At 46.7% G+C, this 21,547-nt stretch overlaps 2 protein-coding genes across 4 annotated transcripts in view; both read right to left on the reverse strand.

Moving 5' to 3' along the window:
- Nucleotides 1–108: 108 nt before the first annotated feature.
- Nucleotides 109–6,201, reverse strand: asb14b (ankyrin repeat and SOCS box containing 14b). Of its 3 annotated transcripts, none has more exons than XM_021566871.2 (11): nt 6,130–6,201; nt 5,310–5,475; nt 5,145–5,200; nt 4,598–4,729; nt 4,363–4,521; nt 4,013–4,258; nt 3,737–3,902; nt 1,408–1,740; nt 1,028–1,229; nt 768–921; nt 109–646 (listed from the first exon to the last, which is right to left on the reverse strand). In XM_021566871.2, the coding sequence occupies exons 2-11, from the start codon at nt 5,426–5,428 to the stop codon at nt 477–479; spliced, it is 1,737 nt and encodes a 578-aa protein (XP_021422546.1). In that variant the 5' UTR covers nt 5,429–5,475; nt 6,130–6,201; the 3' UTR covers nt 109–476. The 3 variants fall into 3 exon arrangements, with proteins under 3 accessions (XP_021422546.1, XP_021422547.1, XP_021422548.1); XM_021566872.2 differs by lacking the exon at nt 6,130–6,201 and adding an exon at nt 5,984–6,115; XM_021566873.2 differs by lacking the exon at nt 6,130–6,201 and having other exon boundaries at nt 1,031–1,229; nt 5,310–5,681.
- A 277-nt stretch (nt 6,202–6,478) lies between these two features.
- Nucleotides 6,479–21,547, reverse strand: part of dnah12 (dynein, axonemal, heavy chain 12) — a 36,122-nt gene continuing 21,053 nt past the window's right edge. The window contains exons 40-72 of the mRNA XM_036947505.1: nt 19,016–19,182; nt 18,649–18,904; nt 18,154–18,456; nt 17,888–18,066; nt 17,586–17,778; nt 17,257–17,418; nt 16,876–17,070; nt 16,619–16,752; nt 16,265–16,427; nt 15,792–16,049; nt 14,550–14,681; nt 14,372–14,461; nt 13,887–14,269; nt 13,621–13,768; nt 13,176–13,536; nt 12,877–13,069; nt 12,419–12,611; nt 12,154–12,326; nt 11,886–12,026; nt 11,551–11,709; nt 11,281–11,425; nt 10,951–11,101; nt 10,596–10,849; nt 10,356–10,496; nt 10,002–10,139; nt 9,613–9,846; nt 9,206–9,394; nt 8,625–8,728; nt 8,310–8,514; nt 8,066–8,203; nt 7,837–7,928; nt 7,686–7,753; nt 6,479–6,790 (exon numbers count right to left, since the gene is read on the reverse strand). Of these exons, the coding sequence (XP_036803400.1) occupies nt 6,597–6,790; nt 7,686–7,753; nt 7,837–7,928; nt 8,066–8,203; nt 8,310–8,514; nt 8,625–8,728; nt 9,206–9,394; nt 9,613–9,846; nt 10,002–10,139; nt 10,356–10,496; nt 10,596–10,849; nt 10,951–11,101; nt 11,281–11,425; nt 11,551–11,709; nt 11,886–12,026; nt 12,154–12,326; nt 12,419–12,611; nt 12,877–13,069; nt 13,176–13,536; nt 13,621–13,768; nt 13,887–14,269; nt 14,372–14,461; nt 14,550–14,681; nt 15,792–16,049; nt 16,265–16,427; nt 16,619–16,752; nt 16,876–17,070; nt 17,257–17,418; nt 17,586–17,778; nt 17,888–18,066; nt 18,154–18,456; nt 18,649–18,904; nt 19,016–19,182 (6,036 nt within the window). The 3' untranslated portion in view covers nt 6,479–6,596. The remainder of the gene's footprint in view (nt 6,791–7,685; nt 7,754–7,836; nt 7,929–8,065; nt 8,204–8,309; nt 8,515–8,624; nt 8,729–9,205; nt 9,395–9,612; nt 9,847–10,001; nt 10,140–10,355; nt 10,497–10,595; nt 10,850–10,950; nt 11,102–11,280; nt 11,426–11,550; nt 11,710–11,885; nt 12,027–12,153; nt 12,327–12,418; nt 12,612–12,876; nt 13,070–13,175; nt 13,537–13,620; nt 13,769–13,886; nt 14,270–14,371; nt 14,462–14,549; nt 14,682–15,791; nt 16,050–16,264; nt 16,428–16,618; nt 16,753–16,875; nt 17,071–17,256; nt 17,419–17,585; nt 17,779–17,887; nt 18,067–18,153; nt 18,457–18,648; nt 18,905–19,015; nt 19,183–21,547) is intronic.

A 21,547-nucleotide genomic window follows, 5' to 3' on the forward strand; every position in this document is an offset into this window, starting at 1 on the left:
TCAGATTTTTATGCCTTCTCCAATGATGGCATATGATGTGTGCACAACAGGTGACATGGATTTCAATGTCAGTAGATGAAAATAGAATAAGGTTTCTGAACCCAGTTCTAAGACTTCTGTTCAAATGTTTAATGACAAAATACAATTATTATAGATCACAGATACAAATAGGACATTACACATAATCCCTAAGTGTGTCATTCCTTACAAATTCAATAATTATACAAAAATATAATTTTAACCAAACAAGCTTATCCCAGTTGGTTCAGTGACCCAAAATGCTCAACCTAGGAGCAACACACATTGTGCTGCCTATGACATGACATGCATTCAGAGTAGGAAAAAAGGGAGAGAATATTGCTTGTTTGTTGATCCTCGAGTAGGAACTAAAGAGGCACACACTTACAAAAGTAAACAAGGTCCAGACAAACTGATAAGGAACTGGAACTTTCTTAGAGAGTGCCATTATGTTATGATCAATCAGGGCTGCCCCTGCTGTAGATGTCATACTCTCTGTATCGGAGGTAGTCCTTAAGCCTGGTGGGGAGAGGCATGAAGCTGATGAAGGCTGGGGATCGCAGATGCAGACGGCTCAGGCAGTCCCGGATACGCAGCCGACACAGGTGCTTCAGGCTGCGCACATTCTCTGAGGGGGCATTAGGGTCATGCTTTATTTACCTGGAATTGACTTACAAATTTGGTCAAATGGTAATTACATAATAATTATTGTGAAAAGGCATCTGTGCAGTGCAGTTCCATTATAGTACCTTGGATATAGCATATCTCAGGCCACTGTTTCTGTGTCTTCAGGCATTCCTTGAGTTTGACACAGAGCGTGACGTGGTCTGTGTAGTCTAGCATGATGCGCACTACCTGTGCCGAGATGTGTTTCAGCCACTTGACTGTTATCACCTCACAGAACTACAGACAGACAGAAAAAAAAAGAGACACGAGATAGAGTTTGTAATAACCACATTTACAATGACCACATAATGTTTGTTTTCCTCCTTAGCACTAGTTGTCTAACCACCATGTCTTTGGTGAACGAGGTCGTCCAGGGTGCGTAGTCATGGGAACTGTCTCCATAGGGACAGTCAAAGCAGCGCTGTACATCGTATCCATGGTTGAGAAGCATCCTCAGCATGACCTCATCTTTCAATGCATACTGCAGTGCTGATGGGAAGTGTGTTGTGTTGACACGAGAATAGTAGCTGGCGTTAGCACCGTACCTGATTGATAAGAACAACAAAATTAATTAGGCCTACATTAACAGTACACACTAATCAAAAATACATACTACAGGCTAATTCCTCTCACTCACATAACATATTTTACTGTAAAGTATATTGAGACTTTGAAATGGACTTTATTTTATCAAGTTTGATTTGACTTGAGTTTGATTCCTACCTCAGAAGAGTGTTTATAAGCTCATAGTTGCCCAGCCGCAGAGCCACCTGTAGACAGTTGACAGGGTCCTGGTTGACCATGGCCTCAGCCTCCAGCAGCAGACGGGTGGACTGGACATCGTTGTTCGATACAGCAAAGTAGAGAGCCGACCTGCGTTCGTCATCGTATTTATTGCGCACGCGTGGGTGCAGCATGAAGTTGGGGTCGTAGCCTGCATTGAGAAGGACCTCCAGGCACTGGGTGTGTCCCCCAGCAGCAGCAGAGTGGAGGGGACTCATACCACTCTTCTTCACTGCCTCCATCTTTGTTGCTGAGATCAACCGTTCCAACACCCTGAGGAGAGAGAGGAGAGTAAGACATTTAAACGTGTTAACCCTCGCAAGGCTGCAGGCCCAGACGGCATCCCCAGCCGCGCCCTCAGAGCATGCGCAGACCAGCTGGCCGGTGTGTTTACGGACATATTCAATCAATCCCTATACCAGTCTGCTGTTCCCACATGCTTCAAGAGGGCCACCATTGTTCCTGTTCCCAAGAAAGCAAAGGTAACTGAGCTAAACGACTACCGCCCCGTAGCACTCACATCCGTCATCATGAAGTGCTTTGAGAGACTAGTCAAGGACCATATCACCTCCACCCTACCTGACACCCTAGACCCACTCCAATTTGCTTACCGCCCAAATAGGTCCACAGACGATGCAATCTCAACCACACTGCACACTGCCCTAACCCATCTGGACAAGAGGAATACCTATGTGAGAATGCTGTTCATCGACTACAGCTCGGCATTCAACACCATAGTACCCTCCAAGCTCGTCATCAAGCTCGAGACCCTGGGTCTCGACCCCGCCCTGTGCAACTGGGTACTGGACTTCCTGACGGGCCGCCCCCAGGTGGTGAGGGTAGGCAACAGCATCTCCTCCCCGCTGATCCTCAACACTGGGGCCCCACAAGGGTGCGTTCTGAGCCCTCTCCTGTACTCCCTGTTCACCCACGACTGCGTGGCCACGCACGCCTCCAACTCAATCATCAAGTTTGCGGACGACACAACAGTGGTAGGCTTGATTACCAACAACGACGAGACGGCCTACAGGGAGGAGGTGAGGGCCCTCGGAGTGTGGTGTCAGGAAAATAACCTCACACTCAACGTCAACAAAACTAAGGAGATGATTGTGGACTTCAGGAAACAGCAGAGGGTACACCCCCCTATCCACATCGATGGAACAGTAGTGGAGAGGGTAGCAAGTTTTAAGTTCCTCGGCATACACATCACAGACAAACTGAATTGGTCCACTCACACAGACAGCATCGTGAAGAAGGCGCAGCAGCGCCTCTTCAACCTCAGGAGGCTGAAGAAATTCGGCTTGTCACCAAAAGCACTCACAAACTTCTACAGATGCACAATCGAGAGCATCCTGGCGGGCTGTATCACCGCCTGGTATGGCAACTGCACCGCCCTCAACCGTAAGGCTCTCCAGAGGGTAGTGAGGTCTGCACAACGCATCACCGGGGGCAAACTACCTGCCCTCCAGGACACCTACACCACCCGATGTCACAGGAAGGCCATAAAGATCATCAAGGACATCAACCACCCGAGCCACTGCCTGTTCACCCCGCTATCATCCAGAAGGCGAGGTCAGTACAGGTGCATCAAAGCTGGGACCGAGAGACTGAAAAACAGCTTCTATCTCAAGGCCATCAGACTGTTAAACAGCCACCACTAACACTGAGTGGCTGCTGCCAACACACTGACACTGACTCAACTCCAGCCACTTTAATAATGGAAATTGATGGGAAATGATGTAAATATATCACTAGCCACTTTAAACAATGCTACCTTATATAAATGTTACGTACCCTACATTATTCATCTCATATGCATACGTATATACTGTACTCTATATCATCGACTGTATCCTTATGTAATACATGTATCACTAGCCACTTTAAACTATGCCACTTTGTTTACAATACTCATCTCATTTGTACATACTGTACTCGATACCATCTACTGTATCTTGCCTATGCTGCTCTGTACCATCACTCATTCATATATCCTTATGTACATATTCTTTATCCCCTTACACTGTGTACAAGACAGTAGTTTTGGAATTGTTAGTTAGATTACTTGTTATTACTGCATTGTCGGAACTAGAAGCACAAGCATTTCGCTACACTCGCATTAACATCTGCTAACCATGTGTATGTGACAAATAAAATTTGATTTGATTTGATTTGATTTGAGAAGCGCTTTCAATATCTGTACCTCCTAACAGCAGAAAAATAAATAAATATAAAAGGGTATATAAAGTAAAGATCTTTCTCCACTCACAACAGATGCCCATGGTATGCAGCACGGTGGATGGGTAGGTGCCCACTGTGGTTGGGCATGTCAGGCTCTGCCCCATAGTCCAGCAGCAGAGAGATGATGTCAGGATTACCTGATGCAACCGCCTCAAACAGCACAGAGCCCTCTGTCTGAGACTGCATGCTGGCTCCTGACAGAGTGACAGAGAGAGCGAGAGAAAATGATAGAGAGAGAGGAGAGACAGAAAGTGAATCACTCCATATGGTCCAGACACACACACACACACACAGACACACACACCTTTCTGTAGCAGGACCTCCACTACGTTAAGGTGCCCTGTCTCTGCAGCCAGTGCCAGTGGGGTCAGCTTGTCAACATCCCTTGCGTTTGGGTCGGCTCCGGAATGCAGTAGCAGGTTAACAAAATTGTCCAGACCCAGGAGGGATGCCTCATGGAGGGCAGTCCGCTCCAGATCTCCTGTTTGGTCCACCTTGGCATTGCAACGAAGCAGGAGCGAGGCACAATCATATTGGTCATTTACTATAGCTGTAGGAAATAGGTGACAAAGCAGGAAGAATGGCAGAAGGTTAAAGTTGTGCTCCATAAACAAAAATTGAAATCTACGAACATCTAAGATATATTTTGAATACCTGCCACAAGTGGAGATTCCTCGTCATCGTTCTGGAGGTCTGGACAGCATCCGTTCTGGAGCAGAAACGTAGCATTTTCCCTCAGGCCGCACACTACAGCCAGGAAGAGAGGTGTCTCTCCTTTCAGAGTCCGGCACTGCTCTGCGCCCTGGGGGGAAGCTGGACACATGGACCTGTATATTACTACCTAGATTCGACCAGGAAAGTCCCTTGAGATATGTCTCAAAACCAGTACCTGAGAAGACGATCTCCAGTATACTTTTCTTCTCCTGCACTGCGGCCTCATGTAACGGGATCCATCCTCTGTCGTCTACTCTGGACATGGCTCCTGGTTGCTCAGCTAGCCTTATTAGGGCCTCCTCATTACCTAACAGAACAGGAAGACAGGTACGGGGTAAATCTCAATATTCTGACATGGCTACCTCTCCTGTCCTTTTCATTCGGTTGAACTGATGTGTGAGAACTGGACAGGTGAAAGACATTTTCACTTTCTGAAATGAGATGAGGCAAGTAAAGGAATTATATTTATTGAGATGCATCCGAAGACCAGAACTGTTATTCATCGCTGGGCCCTCCAGTATCCTGCACTGGAACAGCCCCAAAGTCAATAGACCGGCTGTAACCTCTATGGCAGTGCTGTCATATCCCTCCATCTTATTCCACCTCTGACTCAACTCCACACACACCATATCGGGGCCAGACAATCTATGAGACCGGAAAAGAGATGATCACACATAGCAGAAGTCATTAAGGAGTTAAGATAAGGAAAAAGCCATGCTCACCTTCCTTTATCACTGTAAAGACCTCATCAGGATCACCTTCAGGGCCTGCAGGATCACTGGGTGAAATATATGTATAAACACGGAATCACTTGGATATTCCACAGCTAACCCATGTGGTATACACAGAATAAAGCAGCAGGTATTTTGCCATTTGAGAGGTCTTACTTAGGGAGTGAGCCTTTGTGCTTGTTGTATTTCAGAAGGCTCTGTTCAATCATATACTGTGTGACCACGTCCTCTTCTGGTTGGTCAAAAACATATCCTGCCTCTGTCTCGGAGTTCATCTGTCACTCCAGGAAGGGTCAACTCACCAGGAAACTACTAACTTGAGCTGGGGAGACATTATGTTAAGAACCTTCATTCTCTGTTCAACTACTGGTATTTTAAAGGGGCAACATGTAACCTACCAGGGCAGGGACCATACACATGACCAGCCAGCAGCCTCAAATACCAACAGGACCTCGGCAGACATTTCATAGACAACAGTAAAACTGGAGAGCATTGCAGCCATGTTGCACACTGTAATTTTTGTGAGTTTGTGCTGACTATCATTTCACATACATAGAAAACAAGATAATACATTGATACATTACAGTATATTTACATGCTTAATGGTTGTGTTCTGCTTGAAATAGCTGCCCCAGTTCTCTGCTGTGGGGTGACTTTGATGATGACAGTATAGTACAATAAAGGCTAAACAGGCATTGGTTGGTGCATTATATGTGTGGCTGTAGTGTTGGGTATTGCACATTGAAAACTACATCAGCCTTTATAGGGAACTGTGGATAAAACATTCAAGATTAAAAAAGCTATTATTCAACAGTCATCAAGCCACTTACTGTAAGTTGAGCATGCAATGGCCACTCCAAGTTCAACAATTACATGGCACCATATCACACCATTTCAGATGAACAATGGCATTCAGGCACCACACCATTCCATCCTTAAACCTCCCAGAGGATTATGTCTTTTGTTTTCTGTTTACCTTCAGTCAACAGGCTGTTTCTCCGATGGCCCTACAATCTTCAGTGGGTCAATCACACTAAGCTTCCAAAGCATGTCTATGTATATCTCCCCAGCTATTTATATCTGATCACGGGACCTTCCCACCCTGCACCTGGCTCTGACCCACTGAGCACACTGCAACTCTACCCACAGCTCAACTGATTGACACAAACACACGCACGCACGCCCACACACACACACACACACACACACACGCACCTCCCAGTGGCCATAGGCAGGTATCACATACTGTAGGTCTGCTATGGTCCTAATCAGGTGTTGTATGTATGTATTCCCACTCAAAAGACCTAAACAAAACCAACAGCCACACAAGTTACATCAAAGTATTTTTTATATGATTAAAGTGAATAGAGAATCCACCAGGGAGCGAAGTCTCGGTGTAATGACAAAGTTAAACAGCGTGTCCTTCCCTACTCCTCAGTGTCCTCAGTCGTCCAACTGGCAGAGCATGGCCACGCCTCTCTTGATCCAGTGCTGGGGGCGCTTGCTGGTGGGCAGCATCATGGTGATGACAAAGTTGGTAGAGTGGCCTGTGGTGGACAGGGTGCCCTTCCTCTCGCTGGTCTTATACAGCGGACACACATACAGGGTCTGGGGAAGGTCACTGCCTTTCTTCTCCACTGGAGAGAGAGAGAGAGAGAATAACAGAGGGATGTCAGATAGAGAGAGAGAGAGTGAGAGAATAACAGAGGGATGTCAGAGAGAGAGAGAGAGAGAGAGAGAGAGAGAGAGAGAGAGAGAGAGAGAGAGAGAGAGAGATTGAATAACAGAGGGAAGTCAGAGAGAGAGAGAGAGAGAGAGAGAGAGAGAGAGAGAGAATAACAGAGGGATGTCAGAGAGAGAGAAAGAGAGAATAACAGAGGGATGTCAGAGAGAGAGAAAGAGAGAGAGGGAGAGAGAGAGAGAGAGTGAATAACAGAGGGATGTCAGAGAGAGAGAGATAAAGAATAACAGAGGGAAGTCAGAGAGAGAGAGAATAACAGAGGGAAGTCAGAGAGAGCGAGAGAGAGAGAGAGAGAGAAAGAGAATAACAGAGGGAAGTCAGAGAGAGAGAGAGAGAGAGAGAGAGGGAAGTCAGAGAGAGAGAGAGAGAGGGAAGTCAGAGAGAGAGAGGAAGAGAAAGAGAGAGAGCGGCAGGGGCGGCAGGGTAGCCTAGTGGTTAGAGCGTTGGACTAGTAACCGGAAGGTTGTGAGTTCAAACCCCTGAGCTGACAAGGTACAAATCTGTCGTTCTGCCCCTGAACAGGCAGTTAACCCACTGTTCCCAGGCCGTCATTGAAAATAAGAATTTGTTCTTAACTGACTTGCCTGGTTAAATAAAGGTAAAAAAAAAAAAAAAAAAAAGAGAGAGAGAGAGAGAGAGAGAAGTCAGAGAGAGAGGAAGAGAAAGAGAGAGAGAGAGAGAGAGAGAGAGAGAGAGAGAGAGAGAGAGAGAGAGAGAGAGAGAGAATAACAGAGGGGAGTCAAAGAGTCAAAGAGGAAGAGAAGTGCATAGAGAATGAGAGACAAACTTACTTGGTTTGATCCAGATGATGGGGACCGTATCAAAAAGAACCTTGGGATGCTGCTCAGCCAGGACTCCACTGTGAGTGGGAGAGATCAGTCTCAGTTCACTGCACTCTCTGGTATCATTTAAAGAATAGCCTTGTTTGAAAGAGTCTTCTACCTATTCTTGTCCCAGCGAGCGCCGTCCAGAAACAGACCGTGGATGTAGACCCCGTCCTCAGGAGAGGAGTTTGAGGTGTCGATGGGAAGAACCTGTTACCAATGAGAGGGAAGGAAAAGGCTAATCAAAACAGACAAACAAGAGGAAGAGGGGCATTTTTAAGTAATAACTTGTTTACAACAATGCCTCAAAAAACCAAAGTCTCTTCTAATTCAGCTGTTTGTGTGACCTGGAAGTGGAAGCAGAGCAGGTCGATGGGGATGGAGTATTTCCTGGCGTAGTTCTGCATGGCCCCGGTCAGGAAGGCCTGGGTGAAGAAGAACCCAGACAGCCAGAAGACATGGGGCTTGTTGCTCTCATACCAGTCCTGCAGGGGGCAAAGAGAACACATTAGTAAACAAAACCAAAGTGTTTCCTCTTCATGAGAAAACGGATGATGGATTTAAAAACAATACTGAGGCTAATGGACTGACCTGCAGGAACTTGAGCTTGGCAAGGAAGTCTGTGATGTAGCTGCCCAGGGGTTTGAGGCTGGGGTAGGAGCGTTTAGCCCACTTCTCTGGCAGCTTGCCCACCATCAGGCTGCCTGACAGGGCCTCCAGCTCAGCATCCATCACCACCAGGCCTTTGATGGCCTTCAGCAGGTTCTGCAGGCTCACACGGATCGTAACTGCCAACCTGGAAGACAAGACAGTGATATGATCCTATTGTGGGCTTTGGTAATTTACATTAAGATCTATCTGTTTTTCTGAGTTTTATTTTTTGGGGTGTGTGATGAGATGACATACGTGTTGTAGCGCTCCATCTCCTGCACCAGTACAGTGTTCATGCTCTCTTCATACAGAACAGGGTACTTCAACAGAGCAGCCTCGATGTCAAAGTTAGCTGGAAGCTACAAAAAACAGACAACAAGTGACCTAACTGACCACCTGCTCTGATTCTCAGTACCTTAGCACACATACACTCACTCATGCACACACACACACACACACACACTGCTGCTGCTGCTACAAGACTCTTGTTATACTGCTCAATTTATACACTGCCCCCTCCCCTTCACCAATACGTATGTACATATTGGACTATAAATAGTGTCTTCCAGTATTATACTTTTGCTATAATGTTTATTCTATTCTACTGAGCCATTTACTTTATGTTCGTATTCTTTTATTTTATTATTTCTTATTGTTGTTGCATTGCAAGAAGGAACCTGCAAATAAGCATTTGGTTGGACGATGTATACCATGCGTATCCCGTTCATACGACTAATAAAACTTGAAACAAACTTAACATCATTGATTCGGATGAGACATATATCGGGGGGGAAAGGCAGTACATTTCAGCAGTACAAGGACTGGTTTGGCTTTACCTTGGTGAGGATGTCATTGGCTATGTCGAAGAGGGTGTTGTCTCCCCCGGAGCTGGCTCCTCCTTTGGCCCCTCCTCCCTGGGTGAGGAGCAGGGAGTCAAACAGCTGCTTGGTCTGCTGCAGGTCCTTGGAGATGTCCACGTTCTCATGCATCCCAAACACTTCCGGGTGCTGGAGGAACGGAAGGTTCTGAAGACATCAACACAAGATGGAAAACATGATGGAACGCATGAATGTGAGCCATGCGGCATCCTGCAAGGTTCCATTCTGGGTCCAATTCTCTTCACTTTGAACATGGTAATGTTATCAGACAGAATGGGATTGATACTGATAGTTATGCTGACAACACACAGCTGTACACCTGATGAATTAATGTCTCATTCCTTCCCTGTCTAACTCCTGCTTACCCGTATGAACTCGATGTAGTCCTCGTAGTTGGACTTTGGCGGGGCGTAATACTTTCCGCTGGGGGAGAAGGTGTAGCGGGGGTTCTCGATGATGTCCTTGTTGTAGAAGTCAGCCAGGATGGTCATCAGGAGCCTCCTGTCCCAATCGTCAGTCACACGGCCCCCATAGTTACACTCCCCTGTCAGGTAAGTGATGGCCTCCATCGGCACCTGATCGTACTCCCTCACAAACAGCTGGAGGAGGAGGAACACACAACAGGGTGAGAGAGGGGAACCACACAATCTGCAATCACATATATTTATATTCAACAACCACATTAAGTCCACAGTCTTTTAAAAATGACAATCTCTCTCAAATACTCCAGCCCTGAGTTGATGTGTATTACTACCTGTAGTTGTCTGATACTGATGCGCAGATCAGACTCGTTGAACCCATAGGGGATGTTCCAGCCCAGAGGACCAAACTTCTTCCTCTCCTGTACCAGAGCATGGAAGAAGCAAACGCCATACAGAAGCTTCTCCCACACCTAGAAACAACCAGAGGAACAATCAGCGCAGAGTGTGGGTGTGTGTGTAATAAAATAAATAATAATAATAATATTTGTTATGTATAGGTGGCCCCGGGAATCAAAAACACTATCCTGGCATTGCAAGAACACATTCCTGGCATTAGTCTACCAACCGAGCTACAGAGGACTATGTGTGTGTGTGTCTGTGTGTGTGTGAACCATGTCACCACTCACCAGCTCTTTGTCCGTGCAGGCGTTGAAGAAGTCCTGGTCTGAGACGGGGTCTGACAGGTAAGACTGCAGCAGGTTGAGCCTGAGACCTGTGGGCGGCTCGTTGGTCATCTTCACCCCATTCTGCAGGATGGTCACTGGAAACTGACACAGGGAAGAGGGTTATGAATCCACATCATGGATGCCGTCATCCTATTGTATACTGGTTGACCAGGCTGGATTGGCTGCAGTGTTGTACCCTACCTTGGGCGAGGGGTAGCTGGTGAGCCACAGTCGGAAGTCTGGGTGGCAGGTCTCTGGGCTAAAGTCCTCACAGATCTTCTCCAGGGTGGACATCCAGGAGACAGCCAAGTGGCAGTTCTGCAGGCACACCCAGGTACCCTCCTTCATGGCCGAGCGGATCATCTTGGCAGCGATGGGGCCCTGGCCCTGGCCCAGGGAGATGGATTGGAACTTGGTGCCGCCCATGTTCTTGTCGTTGGCAAACTTCAGCAAGCCTGGAAGAGAGGGGTGGGGCGGGGCAGAGCCATTTTCCGTATCAAACAAAAGCAGTAGCAGTTTTGAGGTCTGTGTATGAGATCAGTCGGGTACTACTTACTGGCCATGGGGTCGGCTCCAGGAGATAGCACAAACACCAGAGGGATGGTGGAGTTGGAGTCTGTGTAGCTCTTACTCAGGTCAAAGGGAGGCGGCTCCACAAACTTCTTCCCAAGTTTGTCAGTCACATAGTTTGTGATGGCCGGCACAATCTGGAAACATAAGGAGTAGCATACAACAGTAAGCATACATGCAAACATATGATATGTCCGCACACACACACCTATATCTACACTCAGCAACCTCTGTATTGATTTTCGAGTGTCCTCTTTGCATTGACTTTAGGTGGACAGCAAAAGTAAATAGGGATTGGCTCATTTCTCTCTCTAACCTTGTCTGGCCTGAGACAGCGGTAAATTATCATCTTCTGCAGGTCATTGAGGCAGTCACACCAGGGCTTAGGCAGATTGGTGTTATAGGGCTCTTTGCTATCATAGATTACCAAGAATTTATCTGGGATCTTGATGAAGCTCTCCCTATGAGAATCACAGAGAAGGACGACATATTCCATATTTGAGTATTAGCAGAAACAAAACACTGAATAAATCTCTAATCCCCCAAAACAAAAAGAGGCAAGCTCAGCAGTTTGTCTATGTCATACTTGAGTCCCTGGAGGTTGGGCAGGTGGCTGGCCCGGCAGATCTCGTCCCAGCTTTTGTCCTGCAGCCAGTGGGGGTCTGGGTTGGGGACGTTGTTCTGCAGACCTACCCCTCCAGTCAGCAGGAACATAACGTCACCATATTCTATTTCATTCTTCGCTCTGAGAAACCCCCCTCCCAAAAAACAGCCACTTGTCAGACACAAACAATCACATGTATCCCACCTTATCTTAAATGGCATGCTTAAAGACAATTTTATTTGAATAAATAAACAACTTCACTCATTTCACAAAAACCCATCTTAAATGTTTGACCTCAGTGTGTGGTATGGACTTACAGGAGGAGGTTGGAGCAGAGGAGGAATGAGAAGAGCAGTTTGTCCTTCTCAAACAGGGAGCGACACACGTTACAGTACAGGTTGAAGGTGAAGTGGTCGATGAGGTACCTCAGCCTTTTCTCCAGGATCTTGGACTTGTTACTGAAACACAGATGCCATGTGTTACCTAGGACACAAAGGAGCTTCGCTCTAACTGTACATCATATTCATTAACCAGTGACTTACGAGGTCTAAACCCTTGTTATCTGTGTAGGAGCATGTTTCTCACCTGTCCTGTATGGAGTTGATGTAGAGGTTGACAAACCAGCTGAGGGAGTACTGGTACATGGGGTCTATGTTGGCCAGGTCAGCAATGCTGAAGAATAGGATGGAGGAGTGCTTGGCGATGGCTCTGTAGCCCTCCCTAGACTCTGCTATCTTGACCTCTGTCTTCTCAGCAATCTGTGGGTTGGGAGATGGGGTAGAAGTTAGACCACCTCATTCTAATTGGCTTTCAACACATTTTGACTGAGTTTTTCCAGTGTGGTCCAAACCTGCTGTTTCTTGGAGATCTCGTTGGACATGATCTTGGCCGAGTCGAGGACCTGGATGGCGCTCTCATCCTCCAGGATGTTCCCCTCGGACGACGAAAGTGTCTCCAGGATCTTGTCCTCGATCTCCTTCAGGACCTTCTTATTGGATGCAGACTGCAGAATCAGGGCGTTCCGCTCCTCCTCCAACTCCGGCCTGCAGAGAGAGACATGATGAGGTCAGGGGTTAGTCGTCTAGATTTTCATAATATCTTCATCATATCTTCATCATATACAGTCACAGTACGATTGGTCATAAACTGGTTGGTCATAAATTGGTCATAAACAGATCAATGCTTTTTGAGCAGTCTGTGCTGTATCTGGTAGACAGGTTAAGAGTTTATATTATAACTTCATTACTGGAAAATGATCCACTATAAATAAACAGCATAGCGAGTAGTGTAGCGTGTGTTGCAACACACCTCTCCTTGGCGACCACAATGCCCAGCAGCTGGTCCTCAAGGCCCTCAGGGGTGATCATGAAGTTGAGCAGAGACACCTTCGTTGCCAGCTCTGGAAGGTAGTGGGGGTTCCGCAGCTTAGTTGTGATGTAGAACCGGAAGTCACATGAGTACTCGATTACACTCTCCCCCAGCCGGATACAGTCCATGCCCCCTGGATGACACAAACAAATAGTCTGTGATCAAATGACACCAGTATGTAATGATAAATCCTTGCACATGATATGATGTTCACCAGAGCGTGCCGTCCTGTTCCGTACCTTGTTTAAAGGTCTGTTTGAGCAGCAGGGGCTCCAGCGACGGGTCCAGCTCCTCCCCTACGTTCTCCAGCAGCAGAGGGGTCCCGAACTGGATGCAGTTCTCCAGGGTTCTCATGTAGTCTCCGTCCGTTAGCTTGATCACGCTCAGGTTGTTGTCCTTCTCAGAGTTCTTCACCCATTTGTTGGCCTGGCCCTGGGGGTCGATCATCAGGGGCCACCGGCGGGCGTTGCTGACGATGACCCCGTTGTCTATGGAGAAGCTGTCGGTGGGCAGGCCTGAGATGTTCCACGCCCGGATCTTTATGGGGTCTCCCAGGGTCTTACTCAGGGAGAAATCATCTGATGACGGAATGTTCTTAGACTGGAGGGTAGGAATAAATAACGAGATTAAGATTGGTGACAATGAATTGGTGTTGAGCTGAGGTACTGCTGTATGTGCCTGTACCTTGCAGAGCTTGGTCCATATCTTGGCACAGTTCTGTCTGAAGGCAGCAGTGAAGGCTCCAAGGTAGGCGATAACGCCAGCTGAGATGAGCACGTCACCGGTCAGGTTATCATAGGTGTTCTGAAGGTCATCTGCTGCTTTGGACCACCTGTAGAGGGAAAGCACACAAAGTCCCTCAGGACATAGCAAAGACCTCAGGTACTAATGGCCTACACAAGCCATTTGAAACAATCAATATATTTAATCATCTCCATCATCCAGAGCACCTGGTCTTCTCTCCTCCTAGGCCTCCGATGAGTTTCTCAGCTCTCTCCAGTTTGCGGGCACACAGGTCCACCTGGAACTCCAGCTGGGCCTTCTCCTCAGTCTTCTCCTCAAAGGTCTTCTGAAGCAGGGCCAGACGGTCCTCCACCTCCTTCAGCTCAGCTCTCTTCTGGTTCAGCAGGGACATGGTGGTGGCCAGAGACAGCTGAGCCTCGGCCAGGCCGGCCTTCTTAGGGGCCACTACCTTGGCCACTCTGTCGTAGATCTCCATGGCAGTGACCCACTTGCACAGGCCCTCGGCGGCTGAGGAGGCCTTGGCCACTTTGGTGGGATCAAAGTCAGGATTAGTCATGTATTCACTGCGGATCTTTTGCATCACAGGGACCTAGCCGGGAAAAGAGAAGAGAGTCAATTAAAAAGTATAGATTTACATTGATACTTCAGTTTAAATGCAATTCAACACATTTGTTTTTTCACAGGGACTCACAGGGATGTTGTCCTTGTCGTACTCTTTCAGGTCTCGTAGGAAATTCATGTCTCCAAGAAGCTTTTTGCTCGGACCCCAGTAGTCAAGAATCTATTCAAATGGTAAGAAAACATAATTAAACATATAAACAAACACATTTTATTTAATAAATAAAAAAATAGGTAGAGCAGTTGCTGACCTTCTGTCCAGTCCCAGCAGGATCAACAATTTTATCAGGTTTCAGCTCCTTCATCACACACACAGCCGCCATCACCAGCTTTACCCCCGACGGAGGGCTCTTCATTGACTTCACGATGGTCACGTCAGAGGGCTGAGAGGGAAGAGAGATCAGATAAGATCATACCTTGTCTGTTTGCTTTGTGCAAGTCTTTCAATCCCCTTTGGTAAGACTGTGCAGGGCAGGCTGATCTCTGCTTGATCAGAATCCCAAGAGCGTTGGACCAGTAACTGAAAGGTCACAGGTTCGAATCCTGAGCAGGCAAGGTGGAAAAAATCTGCCGTTCTGCCCTTGAGCAAGGCACTTAACCCCCAACAACAACTGCTCCCCGAACGCCGATGAAGCTGATGTCGATTAAGACAGCCCCTCCCCCCGCACCTCTCTGATTTAGAGGGGTTGGGTTAAATGCAGAAGACACATTTCGGATGAATGCAATCAATTGTGCAACTGACAAGGTCTCCTAAAGTGTCTCCTGACCCCTCCTGTCTCAGCCTCCAGTATTTACGTTGCAGTAGTTTATGTGTCGGGGGGCTAGGGTCAGTTTGTTATATCTGGAGTACTTCTCCGGTCTTATCCGGTGTCCTGTGTGAATTTAAGTATGCTCTCTCTAATTCTCTCTTTCTCTCGGAGGACCTGAGCCCTAGGACCATGCCTCAGGACCACCTGGCATGATGACTCCTTGCTGTCCGCAGTCCACCTGGCCGTGCTGCTGCCCAAGTTTCAACTGTTCTGCCTGCGGCTATGGAATCCTGACCTGTTCATCGGATGTGCTACCTGTCCCAGACCTGCTGTTTTCAACTCTCTAGAGACAGCAGGAGTGGTAGAGATACTCTTAATGATCGGCTATGAAAAGCCAACTGACATTTACTCCTGAGGTGCTGACTTGCTGCACCCTCGACAACTACTGTGATTATTATTATTTGACCATGCTGGTCATTTATGAACATTTGAACATCTTGGCCATGTTCTGTTATAATCTCCACCCTGCACAGCCAGAAGAGGACTGGCCACCCCTCATAGCCTGCTTCCTCTCTAGGTTTCTTCCTAGGTTTTGGCCTTTCTAGGGAGTTTTTCCTAGCCACCGTGCTTCTACACCTGCATTGCTTGCTGTTTGGGGTTTTAGGCTGGGTTTCTGTACAGCACTTTGAGATATCAGCTGACGTACTAAGGGCTATATAAATACATTTGATCCCCCTTTCCTACCTTCAGGGTGTCCAGGGCTGAGAGGGCCATCTCCAGGGCAGGTATGGCCTCTGCCAGGTCGCTCTCACACTCGTTCTTCAGGGCCTGGGCCTCGTTGGCCTTCAGAGTGGCAGCCTCCTCGTCCACACGCACCACCTTACTCTTGGCCTCCACCTGCACTGACTCTACCTCTAACACCTTCATCATCTTGGTGTTGTCTATCTTGGCCTGCTCCAGTTTAGGCTGCAAGTCCACCAGCTCCTTCTTCATCTCACTCACCTACACAACAGATCATACTCATGAGGGACAGAGCTAAGGCTGAGCACAGTGTAATAGAAAGGGGTGAACGCAGACTCATCAAAGGTTCAAGAACACTTGATTCAAATTGCCTTAGGTCTCAAGTCACAGTACATAATGAGGCAACAAACCATGACATACACAATCCACATAGATCCCTACATTCATGCAAGATAAAAACAATCGGTTTGATGTACCTGAGACTCAGCGAAGGCCAGTTTGTCCAGGCCGTTGGTGTACCTCTTCTTGGCCTTCATGACCATGTCTCTCTTCTGGGTGAGCAGCTGACGGAACGCAGCGATCAACTCCAGGTAGGAGGTGGGTGTCACGTAGTTATGGCGACCCAGCTCCGAAAGGAACCTGGGAACAACAACATCCTCAGCTATCGTGCGATAAATATGTAATAAATCAGTCCTTGATTTTAGTCTGTTTTGATAAAGTCATTCAAATGGAATTGCTGTGTTTATTTTGTCATCAATAACTTCTGTAGCATGAGAAGAGAATATCGGATATCTGTGTTAAATTAGATGGAAAGGAAGAGTTGTATGTACTTGTGAGAGAGCTGGATGGCAGAAGTGTGGAAGGTCTTGCAGATGGGCATGACCTCCTGTCTCTCATGCTCACTCATCTCCAACGACTCCAGGAACTTGTTGGCCACGCGCTCCAGCGCCTCCTCTGGCCAGGGCTGGGAGATGCAGTTCCGAGAGGAGGTGAGGGAAGTTGATAACCAAAAGATTGTTGCTATTACTTCATGGTTAGTATACAGTGTAAGCCATCAGATTCAATAGGTTTTGTACTGCCTCTGTACCTGGAACCAGTCGATGGTGCAGCAGTTGATGAGGGAGGGGAACTGGCGTAGTCGGTTGCGGAAGGCCTCTCCTATAGGACTGAAGGCCACTATGATGTGCAAGTTTTCCCTGCAGCGCGACACAAAGTAGGCAAACAGGGCCAGGGGGCTGAACTCCACACTCTTATTGCCAGCCTGGGCGATAGGCCGCACCGCCTGGGGAGAGAGAGGGAGCAGGCAGAGGATGATTAGTCCTCTCATTCACAACACTCACTGTGAATGCTTCTGCTTAGATGATGTGATGAAAAAAGGGCAGTAACCCCAGCAACTCCAACCTCAACCATAGCCTTACTCTAATAAGCCAAAGCCTATTATCCATCTGACTGGTCTATGAAAACCTACCTCCATTATTTCCGCCTTCTCGTCCGTGGCGAACAGGTTGGGCACCTCTCCTGTGTTCAGGACACTGTCCACATCCTCCAGGAAGGCCTCCTCCTTGATCTGAGAGTCAGTTAGCAGGAATACCGTCTTCTGACCCTTCACCCCTGCACTTTTCAGCAGGAGCTGCAGCACAGGAAAAAGCAAACAATCAGAAAAATGATATGGAATACACACAACAAATATACCAGCCCAAGTCCTCTAGTGACAACTCTTCAACTGTCTGTATACTGTTGCCATTCCAGTCCAACCTGGCCTGGAATAATCTCTATGTTAATAGTCTAAAGTCTCACCTTGAGGTCGTCCCTCCACTCGTTCAGGCCGTAGCTCTTGGAGATCTCTGGCTGGAACAGGGTCATCTTGGCCATGGAGGTGGCAAGGCGGGTGATGGATTGGCGCCCGCTGCCCCCCACCCCTACCAGCAGGGCATTGCCCCCTGGTTGCTTCAGCACACGGCTGATACGAGACAGGTGCTCCAGCACGTAGCTAAACGCAAATGGACAAAAACAGAGTCATACTCAGTTTTCCAGTGAGTGTAGCTAACCTCTCATGCTGTGCTTATAAAAACCCAAACCCTGACGTTAAAGGCCTTTACCGAAAGATGACAAGGTTCATGCGGTTCTTGTGTGTTTGGTTGTACTCATCCAGACAGAGCTCCACCACCTGGCCGAAGCTCTCCATGGAGGGCACCTCAGCGTACAGGCGATCATTGTCCTCCAGGTCAGGGTTCATGTAGTCCCCAAACAGCAGGTTACACATGTCCTCCTCACGCGGCTAGTGACAGGGAACACAGGAACCTCATCACCACAACTAAACAACAGTAAACAAACCACCATCAAAAACAACATATTCTGTACTTACTGCCTTGTTGCTTGGAGCCTTCAGGTGGTCAAACACCTGCTCAAAGTTCTCCTTGAAGTGGTCCCTGACGATGTCGTTCATTAGGAGGTAGAGCCAGGCACGGTCCTGGTCATCCACCAGACGGTCGTAGTAGACGCGGAACACCTCGTGGACAAAGAGGCGGATCATGGTGCGTTTGTTCTCCAGGGACTCCTTCTTGAGGAGAAGGCAACCCTGCACCACGCGGCTAAAATCGCGCAGGTTGAACGTGTAGTGGGACTTGGCTGGCGTGGGGAGCAGGTTGTCCATGGCCTTCTTGTAGACCTTTTGAGAGATGTGGGCGAAGAAGACAAACAGAAAGTGAAATAACTTGATTTTACATGGTTTAAAAAGAGTCCGAATGAAGTGTGAAGAGCAACAATCACAACTTTATACTCTTGTATATGATTAAATCTAGTGGGTTTTATGCTTGTGGAAATAAAATAACTACCAATGTAATCTCCTGAACCTTCTCACCTCCATAGTGGCGGCCACTATCTGGTTGCCCACGGTGAAGTAGTCTGGGGGGAACTCGTTGTTGCGGAGGTAGAAGGCCACCACGTTGGAGAAGATGCGCACCATGGTGTCGTCACTGAAGGCGTTGATGCTGGTGATGTTGAAGTGCCGCAGGAAGCGAGGCGTCACCGCGTTCCTCCCGCCACCAGGAGGCCCCATAGCTGAGATCAGCTGCAGGTCCACCAGGGTTATCTTAGTGGTGTCCTTCAGGTCATACCTGGGAAGACAGTGAAAGTAAACTTTAGAGACATGATAAGTTCCAGGTATGTCACTGATCATTCTAGCCTAAAGCAAGATATGATGGCATTGTAATGTAATAGTCTCTAACCAGTTGCCATGGTCAAAGTATTGGCGTAGGAGTTCCACGGGAGGCTGTGCCCCAAACTGCTCCAGGGCAGGCATGTTCATGTCATCCACAAATATGACACACTTCTTCCCCATGGGGGGGCCAAACACCCCCTTCCTCCTCTTGTCCAGCCTGGACATGATGATGTTCTACAAACAGTGGAAGAATATACTGTATAAACAGTGAGCTCCAAAAGTATTCATAGCACACAGTGACTAGATCAAGCTTGTGACTCTACAAATTTGTTGGATGCATTTGCTGTTTGTTTTGGTTGTGGTTCAGGTCATTTTTTGTCCAGTAGAAATGAATGTTAAATAATGTATTGTGTTATTTTGGAGTCACTTTTACTGTAAATACGAGAAGAATATGTTTGTAAATGCTTCTACATTAATGTGGATGCGACCATGATTACAGATAATCTTGAATAAATGGTGAATAATAATGAGTGATAAAGTTAGATGCACAAATATCATACCAAAATGCTAACTTCCCATTATTGTAATGGTGAGAGGTTAGCATGTCCTGGGGGTATGATATGTGCGCCTGTAAAGTTCACTTATCATTATTCACTATTCATTCAGGATGATCTGTAATCAGGATAGCATCCACATTAATGTAGGGCTAAATACTTAACTTTTACTACTTTTATACACATAAGTGTTTTATTACACATAATTTGTCCCAATAATTTGGGGTCCCTATACACAAAAAGTGTGGTACTTTCTAAACGGTTCACCTGATATGGATGAAAATACCCTCAAATTAAAGCTGACAGTCTGCACTTTAACCTCATAGTCACTGTGTAAATTCAAATCTAAAGTGCATATACACACACACACACACACACACACACTACTGGTCAAAAGTTTTAGAACACCTAATCAGGGTATTTCTTTATTTTTACTATTTTCTACATTGTATAGTAATAGTGAAAGACATCAAAACTATGAAATAATACATAAGGAATCATTTAGTAACCAAAAAAGTGTTAATCAAATGAAAATATATTTTATAATTGTGATTCTTCAAATAGCCACCCTTTGCCTTGATGACAGCTTTGCACACTCTTGGCATTCTGTCAACCAGCTTCATGAGGTAGTAACCTGGAATGCATTTCAATTAAAGGTGTGCCTTCTTAAAAGTTAATTTGTGGAATTTCTTTCCTTCTTAATGTGTTTGAGCCAATCAGTTGTGTTGTGAAGAGGTAGGGGTGGTATACAGAAGATATCCCTATTTGGTAAAAGACCAAGTCCATATTATGTCAAGAACAGCTCAAATAAGCAAAAAGAAATGGCAGTCCATCATTACTTTAAGACATTAAGGTCAGTCAATGCGGAACATTTCTAGAACTTTTAAAGTGCAGTCGCAAAAACCATCAAGCACTATGATGAAACTGGCTCTCATGAGGACCGCCACAGGAATGGAAGACCCAGAGTTACCTTTGCTGCAGAGGATAAGTTCATTAGCATTACCAGTGTCAGAAATTGCAGCCCCCAAAAAATGCTTCACAGAGTTCAAGTAACAGACACATCTCAACGACAATTGTTCAGAGGAGACGTTGTGAATCAGGCCTTCATGGTCGAATTGCTGCAAAGAAACCACTACTAAGAAGAGACTTGCTTGGGCCAAGAAATACGAGCAATGGACATTAGACTGGTAGAAATCTGTCCTTTGGCCTTGAGTCCAAACTGGACATTTTTGATTCCAACCGCCATGTCTTTGAGAGACGCGGTGTGGGTGAACGGATGATCTCTGCATGTGTATATCCCACCGTGAAGCATGGAGGAGGATGTGCTATGGTGTGGGGGTGCTTTGCTGGTGACACTGTCTGTGATTTATTTAGAATTCAAGACACACTTAACCAGCATGGCTACCACAGCATTCTGCAGTGATACGCCATCCCATTTAGTTGGGCTTAGTGGGACTATCATTTGTTTTTCAACAGGACAATGATGCAACACACCTCCAGGTGGTGTAATGGCTTTTTGACAAAGAAGGAGAGTGATGGAGTGCTACATCAGATGACCTGACCTCCACAATCACCCAACCTCAAACCAAATGAGATGGTTTGGGATCAATTGGACGACAGAGTAAAGGAAAAGCAGCCAACAAGTGCTCAGCATATGTGGGAACTCCTTCAAGACTGTTGGAAAAGCATTCTTCATGAAGCTGGTTGACAAAATGCCAAGAGTGTACAAAGCTATCATCAAGGTAAAGGTTGGCTATTTGAAGAATCTCAAATATAAAATATTTTTTCATTTGTTTAACACTTTTTTTTGTTACTACATGATTCCATTAGTGTTATTTCATAGTTGTAATGTCTTCACCATTATTCTACAATGTAGAAAATAGTAAAAATAAAGATAAAAACTTGAGTGAGTAGGTGTGTCCTGGCACTGTATATTCACACACTACCGGTCAAAAGTTTTAGAATGCAGAATGCTGTGGTAGCCATGCTGGTTAAGTGTGCCTTGAATTCTAAATACATCACAGACAGTATCACCAGCAAAGCAC

Source organism: Oncorhynchus mykiss, chromosome 16 (assembly GCF_013265735.2).
Source record: "Oncorhynchus mykiss isolate Arlee chromosome 16, USDA_OmykA_1.1, whole genome shotgun sequence".
NCBI lineage: Eukaryota > Metazoa > Chordata > Actinopteri > Salmoniformes > Salmonidae > Oncorhynchus > Oncorhynchus mykiss.